This window comes from Oreochromis niloticus, linkage group LG15 (assembly GCF_001858045.2).
Source record: "Oreochromis niloticus isolate F11D_XX linkage group LG15, O_niloticus_UMD_NMBU, whole genome shotgun sequence".
Taxonomy (NCBI): Eukaryota; Metazoa; Chordata; class Actinopteri; order Cichliformes; family Cichlidae; genus Oreochromis; species Oreochromis niloticus.
In genome coordinates this window covers 17,950,207-17,958,556 of record NC_031980.2, presented here as the reverse complement: position 1 = coordinate 17,958,556, position 8,350 = coordinate 17,950,207, and the positions used below count along the sequence as shown (strand labels likewise).

General features: G+C 38.1%; 1 protein-coding gene across 3 annotated transcripts; it reads right to left on the bottom strand.

Annotated features, from left to right (window-relative positions):
• Positions 1–2,309: 2,309 nt before the first annotated feature.
• LOC100704023 (sterile alpha motif domain-containing protein 12) lies at positions 2,310–8,031 on the bottom strand. Of its 3 annotated transcripts, XR_267404.4 has the most exons (5): positions 7,909–8,031; positions 4,535–4,618; positions 3,889–4,015; positions 3,608–3,748; positions 2,310–3,269 (listed from the first exon to the last, which is right to left on the bottom strand). XR_267404.4 is itself a non-coding variant. In XM_003456633.4 (4 exons), the coding sequence occupies exons 2-4, from the start codon at positions 4,007–4,009 to the stop codon at positions 3,253–3,255; spliced, it is 279 nt and encodes a 92-aa protein (XP_003456681.1). In that variant the 5' UTR covers positions 4,010–4,015; positions 7,909–8,020; the 3' UTR covers positions 2,310–3,252. The 3 variants fall into 3 exon arrangements, 2 of the variants coding, with proteins under 2 accessions (XP_003456681.1, XP_005461419.1); XM_003456633.4 differs by lacking the exon at positions 4,535–4,618 and having other exon boundaries at positions 7,909–8,020; XM_005461362.3 differs by lacking the exon at positions 7,909–8,031 and having other exon boundaries at positions 4,535–4,624.
• Positions 8,032–8,350: the final 319 nt, after the last annotated feature.

The following is an 8,350-nucleotide window of genomic DNA, read 5'->3' as shown; positions in this document are numbered from 1 at the left end:
TAATTTTATAAGCAAATATCTAAGTAATAAAATAGAAAAAAAAGCCACCCGGACAGCAAGATCTCATAGTTTTTATGCCATAGGCCTGGGAGCTTGACCGCAGTATCTTTGCTGTTCCTAGAGCTTCTGGGCAGAGATCTTGGATATCATTCCGGAGTTCCTCTTCTTCTTTCTCGGGTTTCTGCTGTCTGAGATATTCACTAAGCACATAATCAGTTGTGCCCATCTTCCTGATGTACTAATGGATCTTTGCCATTTCATCCTGAATAGTGGTTCTGACACTCACTAGTCCTTGACCGCCTTCTTTCTGCCCAGCGTACAGTCTCAGGGTGCTGGACTTAGGGTGAAACCCTCCGTGCATGGTGAGGAGCTATCTCATTTTGATGTTGATTTCTTGATTGCCCAGATCTTGTTCTTCCCATTCAGCTGACTCCTCAGGACTTGTCTTACTCTCTGCATTTGATGGTTGCGGCTTTCCTAGCGGCCTCTTCATGGTTCCTATTTGCCTGTGGGATTCCCAGGTACTTGGAGCTGTCTGCAATGTTGCCTTCTGGTAGTTCAATCCCCTCAGTTCTGACTACCTTCCATCCACTTATCATCAACATCTGGAAGATCATCTGAAGCTTCAACAAGACTGGCTATGGGTACTGATATATATCAGCATCCATATGTTCTATTACCCACAACAAAAAAACATGATAATAAGTATGTGTAAACACGAAAATTGCGATTTAATTTGAAAAAGGTATACAAATCAAATTATTTTACCTGCTTTATCAAACATATATAAGAATATATAAGTAGATTCTTAAAAAAAAAAAAAGATTTTGCATTTTGATATTTTCCACCAGACTTCTCATTTTGGTGGTCCTGTCACCAGGGTCAGCTGTGTTGTTTATCATCTGCTTCAGTCTAGCAGAGAGGTGGATTTATGTTTGTGCTGAGTAAGCACTTCCACAGCCACGCCCTGCCAAATCAAATGTCACACCATCTCCTGGGGTATTAATCACACTCCGACACACAAACACACAGAAACATAAAGAAAGCGAGAGGAAAGGTCACATGAGCCTTCAAGTTTTCATAAGCATTTCATGCCTTTAAGAGTAGTATTCAGTCTTTGTATTCCAGTGTATGAGTGTATACGTGTAATTACATACATGCTGTGATGCTGAAGTCTATACAATGCTATCATCTTTTTGGCGTTTAACTGATTTTTTTATTTTTACTCATTTACTAAGATTTTTACTTTCAGTTAATTAAAAAAATATGCATAACTGTGTTTAAAACAAGGTTTCATGTTCAGTCTTACGTTACGTGACTGTGTGCTTTGACTTACTGCTCTTTCAAGCCCAGCGTATACAATTTCAAAGCCTATATTATATCTTTCTTCAGGTGAGAAACAAACCTACCTCCAAAATTCTGTTTTTATTCTGGAATTTTGATTAATTTTAATGGAAAGAAAAAATGTCAAACTACCATAAAAATGTTAGACTGTTCATTTCTTTGTAGTGCACCTTCCTGGCAGTGTGGTATCTGCTTTAATCAGCTCAGTAGGTTATAATATTACATAATAATAATAATATAATACATAATATTAGGATCCTGCATTTGATCTTAGATCAGGTCATTGTTTCGTTAAAACACACAGCTGCTGAAGGAATCATAAGATATTAAACAGGACTTATTTAAAGTCTTGGCTGCCTTCATTCCCCCATTTCCATGTGAAAAACTATATATAGCCTAGCCTAGCCTTCATAGCCTAGCTGCAAGCAGTAGCCTATTACTATCAATGTGCTTTCAGATGCTCAAGGAAAATGCGCAACTGCCAAGCAGTGAGAGGTACAACCACACTGCTGCGATATGTAGAGAGGAGCCTGCTTGCAACAATGTGACATTATTTTCAAATGTGTTCATGCGTGACTGCAATTACACATCAATAGATTCCAGCTAATCATAAAATATCCAGGTTATACCCATGAAGGTTTAAGTGTGACACACCTATGATTATAGCCTTTAGTTTAACAGTCCTGGGTCTTTCACGGCGATCTGTCATAGAGGGATTTTCCACACAGTAAAAGGAAGATTCTTAGGAGGAACACGGATATTTACAGCAGGCTGCAGCTGTAAAAACAGAAATATGACAGAGAAATTCCTTACTATGTTTACACCATAGTAGTCTTTACCAAAAAAGAGAAATGATTAACAAAAACACTTTAAATTCAGCTCACTAAACAACAAAGAGATGGTCAGAAGTAGGAAACTTGTGCAGTCTTAGTGATGCCTACAACACACATTTAAAGGAGGCAATCTCAAAGTGGCAGTCGCTTGAAACAGATTTAATGAAACTGCATCATCACAATCAAATCCAGACAAACTGACAGTTCACTTCAAAAAACAATGCTTTTTTTTCCTCACATGATTTAAAAGCAGGAACTTGAAAGGAAACAGCAGCACACCAACATCTGGTTTGTGGAAAGCAATTTTAGTCAGAGAGAAAAGCAAACAACATGACAAAGTTTTACTGCTTTGACTCAGCTCTTCTGATCAGACGTGTGAAATGTTTAACCTTTCCACCCTGAAATACTGAGGATAAGCAGTATCTGTTATTAAAATACAATCTGCTGCTATTTTGAGAACAAGCTACCTATTACAATACTACTATGATGAAAATGTGTGTAGGATTTGATATTTGTCATGGGGTCAAGAAGGTAAGTAAAAAAATGTCTCACAAATCCACTTAAATTTCCTGAAAAACTGCAGTCAAAAACACAAATTTAAACCAACAAACTGAGCAGCAAACATCCCCTGGGAAAATCGGTGAGCAGATTGTTTCATTTTGGCTTTAAATGATCTGCTGATTGGCCTATATCCTAAACCTCTACACATACTGCGACTGCATATATGGTCCATAAAAACTTTTGTTCGTATATTTTATAATGCCATGGTTGGCAAACCCAGTGCAGAGACAGAAAAAACACGGAGATTAATGGACAGTAGGATCAGAAAAAGCCACTCAGACAGAAACTAATCTCATCCATCTGCACAGGTCAGATTTCACACCGGAAATGGGTTTCCTTCTCTCTTCATTCCTCATCGATCCTTCTTTCTATTCACTTCTTGTTATTTCCATCAATTCCACCTTTCTGTCTCCTTCACGTGGATGAATGGATGGTTGGGAAATTCAAAAAAATAACAAAAAGTCAGCCATGGTTCTGTTTTTTTCTTTGGCTTTCTGAAGATTTTCACTGTGATTCATGGAGAAAGAAACTCTGGAGAGTAGATAAGAAAGCAAATAAAACAAAAATTAGGAACTATTTTCAGGAATTAAAATGGTAATCTTAATTCTTTTTTTTTTCTTTGAACAAACTTAACAAACTTAAATTTATGACTTAGTTTTAATTAAAATGAAACCTGCACCATTGTTTCTATGCATAATTGTTGCATTCCAACAAATATGCCCTTATGAATAAAACCTCCCCTAGTGATTTTTTTTTTTCGGAGGGGGTGGGGGGGGGGTCAGTATAGAGTTGCCCAAACAGCAACTTTATGACTTTTTTATTACATAGTTCAGCCGTGAACTGAAGACGAAGTCATTTGGCAGGCTCACCAGAGCAGATATCACTAAGTTCACTGATTTCTTCCTGAACTTTGAGAAGAAGGAGGTCCTGCAAGAGTTCCTGCTGCTGCTTCTCATCTTCCACCCCAAGAAGCTTCAGCTGATGGTCCTTTAGTCTCAGCAACACACGGCCTGCAGATTTAAACAGGATTATTCCCAGTGATTTGTTCCAGTATATAAAAAGAGATTCAAAATAATGCGAGGAAAGCTAATAATGACTTAGCCTGTAAAATTCCTGCCACTGAAGCAGGAATTCCATGCATGTGTTGTACCTGTTATGTCATGTTTGATTACGGCTTTGTGGAGTAGGGTCATCGTGGTCGGATATTGTTCCTGAATCCACTCCAGCACTTCTTCCACTGACCATGATGACGGCCCCTTTGATAGGCCCATCGCCCTCTGATAAATAAAACATAAGAAGAAAAATTAAGAGAAGTGCAGAAAATGTAAATGTTTAGCTTTTTGTCTTACAGTACAAAATAATTCACTGTACCAAATGCAGTTAAATTCAGGCTTCACACTGAAGAAAGTGACAAATGCATGCTTGATATTACAGCAACATCTCTCTGTCTGGCATTAATCTTTACCAATTTGTGAGGCAACATTTGGGCTCCATTACATTATAGATTGGATTTTATATTTGTATTTTATATTTATTTACATTTATATACACCACCCAGTTCTCAAGTTATCTTGTTCTCAAGATTTTCAGAAAACTGGACCCCTGACCTTGTGATCCAGATCACTGACATTCAACTTGTCCAGAATTTTAGTAGATGCACTTGTGGTATCAATTTGAAAATCTTACATGACCTCATTCTTGGGTGTCCACACCGCCCACCTGCTTGGCAGGGCAATGACAATACCCTATCAACCTTTCATGGCTGAGTGGTAAAAAATCTTAAAAACAGAGTTTACCTTAAAATATGATGTGGTGAGGGCTCGTGTACGTGGATTTGTTTGTCACAACAGGCTGCAAATGTTCACACACGCTCTGATTGACTGAGAATGAAAAGAAATGAGGGGATTTCTTTGTGTGGGCCCCTAGACACACTGGTGACACATAATTACTCTAAAAAAATGAAAACGGATTTGACATGTCTCCTTTAAAAGCAGAAAATAAGCTCAGCAAGTCAGCTGCCATCACTGAGAACATGCAGACAACCCTTAACAACAGCTCAATGAAGTTTTGCTCCTGGCACATTAGCTGAGGACATTTTTGTCTGCAGTAGACCTTCAAATGTGAGAAAATGTTATTTTCTCTTGATATTTGACGCTCTGGATCACCTACTGGCTTCACATAAGCCTATTTTCCGGTGATTAATTCAACAACCCCCTGAACATGATGACAAATAGCTTTGAATGGCCGACGGATTCTTGTACTGCAAGGTGAAATCAACCGAGTATGACACTCAGAGGTCAAAAAAAAGTTGTGAACTCTTCAAAAAGCTGCCTTCTGTTCATTTGGCTTTTCTCCTAGCCATATCCTCCTGGGCTGCAATGTAATAGGGCAAAAATTGCTAAACAGTTGATGTGACCTTTTCAGCAGGCCAGTCTAGTTATTAGGTTGTAAATATAGGAATGTAATTTCCTGAGTTAATTAAGGGGGATGCGTGATTGGCTGAGGCTGTAACGAGATCCCAGTGGAGTAATTGACATACAGAGAGTGACCGAGGTAAAAAGAGAGCAAAGTTCCCTTCAGCGCCAGAGTGAACTGAGAGTAAAGACATCTAACTGAGGACAATAATGTGGGTTTTATGCCTGAAGACAGCAGTTCTTAAGCCACACAGCTCCTGAATTGGGCCCCAGTGGTTAGATTTTATAGTGGCATAAAATGACTGTATATACAGCTTGTCTTATTTGCTCTGAACCATTTCATTTAGTTTCATACTGCCAAGTTACAGCTAAACCAGGACCTGTAAACAAAAGCAATATGCAGTGACAAGCAAGGTGGAAAATTGGATTTTTGTAAATTACTGATTGTGTGCAAGACTTTTTTTCTCTCTCTCTAGCTGACCAGATATTTTTTATTATTCTGCTCCTGGCTTTTGCATCTAGTATCACCATTTCATTGAGCTTCAGTTTAACAGTGTTAAACAATGTGGACCGTATGACTCAACTCAAGATCCAGATCCATATCCATATGTTTGCTGTTCTGAGAATATAATCTTCAGATACGGATTATCTACTATAAATACTTTTATAGAGCTGTCATGTCTTCTTTTGTCCTGCACTTGCTCAGTTTTCGCAAGATTTTCTAAGGATTGCACACCATGCTGAGACATGCCAAGTTTTGGGAAATTACATAATGATGAAGGAGACTCTTTTATGCCCACCAACCAGTGTTATCGTTAGAATTTTGTGTAGATTCAAATGTGTTTTTGTGACAGGCCTAAAAAAATAGGTTCTTTGTCAATTTGTTTGCTATGTATGGACTCACTGTTCAGCCTTTGATTTAGGTGTCTGAATTATTCATAGGTCAGAGTTCAGCGGCTTAACAAGAAAAAACATTCTTCTGAAAACAATGAGGTACAAAAGCAGCCAATGTCCAAAGAAAACTTTGAAAGACTTTCAGAAATCCTGGAGAACTGCTGCACAATATTACAAGAATGTCTGGCTCCTAAAAAAGAAAACTATAAAAAAAAAATGAGAGACAAGTCAGGACTTTTGCACAGTCGTGTATAGCCAAAATTTAACGGTACACTTGTATTTATACCAACAAAGAACAGCCTTTATGCCTTTGACATATTATCAGTCAGGTGTCACCTTATCAAACACTTTCACACAATCTAACATATGGTCCTGCTGCCTCTGGTTCAGAGTTTTTTTAAAGTAGGTCAAGATTCTCTCCAAATGATTTGTTTGATTTCCAAGTGCCTCTTTAGCTCGCTATGCCCCATATTAGCGACACACAACTTCTCCCAACAGACAGTTTACTCAGGCGCAGGGCTGATGGTAGGTCATGTGCACTGGTAGTTAATTATAGTTTGCTCCAGACAAAAAAACGGAATCATTTTCACCCTTATTAACCTTCTCGGTTTCGTTTGAGGCCTTTGACGTGTCTTTCTGTCATAATTCCCATTGTTGAGGAACTTCACAGATGGACTGAAGTTTCCTTTGACCATCTGACGTTTTTTAGTATTTCTTAGGGGAAATGAGTGTGCATGAGTGTTGAGTATTGAGTGTGCATGAGTGTTGAGTATTGAGTGTGCATGAGTGTTGATATCTTCCCAACCCACAATGGCATGCAGAAGATCTTGAACTGTAAATTGGGGGATTACTATTATCTATATCTTTAGTTATTTTCTGGTGTCTGGAAATTGGTATAATATATAAAAGGATTTCATAATATATCAGAGTTGATCTTAAATTTTAGACAGACAATCAAAACCACTTTACATTCAACATACTAATGGTCAGAAAACGATTGCCCATTAGTATCTCCATGCATACATTATGTTTCTCTGTATTTCTTCTTGGAAAGAGAGCCTGCAAATTTATGTCAGACCTATGATATTATGATCAAATACAGCAAAGAATAAAGAAAACGTCAATGGTCAAACACACATACACAAGCTGCAGGCTGCAGCATCCCTCATGCATTGTAAATATAATCCTACCACCTTGTGGTGTCTTGCAGAAGTACATCTTCTCCTGAACAAGCTTTAAAGTTTGTTTTAGGAAGAAATAAGTGGTCCAACTTTTCCATAACCTAGTTCACAGAGATTTCAGCTCTCTAATCCGCAGCTTTGCTCCATTTAAATTATGCAATGCAGCCGTTTCGGTTCTTTATTCAAACAGTTGGCGCTTTATTGTGTGTTTTCTTTCAGCAAATGGCAAAGCATGCCCTAAAAACGCACTGAGAGTTTTGTACAGCATTGCACAGATTCATCATGCATCAACTTGCCAAAAAATATTTACCGCTGCAGTTTTTCTCAGCTGTGTTAAAGCAGACTGGTTACAGTGGTTAAAATTTTTACTTGTTTTAGGCGCCTTTTCTTGTTGACAGGCTGATGCCGAATTAAAGCAGTGTACCTAAAGGTTATCTACTACTTTGTACCAGCTGTGTATGTACGTCTGAATTTAAGAGACCTCAATTAAGCGTATATGAATATTTTGAGTAGAATTTGGGCTGTTGTCCCACGTACAGGACTGAGCCCAACCCATCGACAACAACTGTCTTTCAACAACCTCAAATAGCTACAACAATACTCTAAGTAACCCGCCAAAACACTTGGATATCTATACAAACTTTATGTAGGTGTTTAGTTCAGTAGGAAGTTGATATTTACCTCCTGACCGCTCCCGTTCGTAATGTTTAAATGGCGGCCCTATTCGTACCTTTATTGAAGTGTTACAGTAGGTAAGTTCCTTTCACAGGCCCCGCCCATTACCCCTGCCACGTGATGCATTCAGGTGCCGAGGTAATATGGAGGACCAGAAGAGCCACGCGCATCGAAATAAAAATTTCTGTGCTTTAATAATGAATTTTAGAATAAATTCTGCAATTGTAAATTCATTTTTGAATTCCAATTTAATAAACTGCATTTCAAAATCCTTTTTCCAATTGCATTTCAAAATCCTTTTTCCAATTGCACTTTAATAAACTGCATTTCAAAATCCTTTTTCCAGTTGCACTTTAATAAACTGCAGTTCAAAATCCTTTTTCCACTTGCAATTTAATAAACTGCAGTTCAAAATCCTTTTTCCACCTGCAATTTAATAAACTGCAGT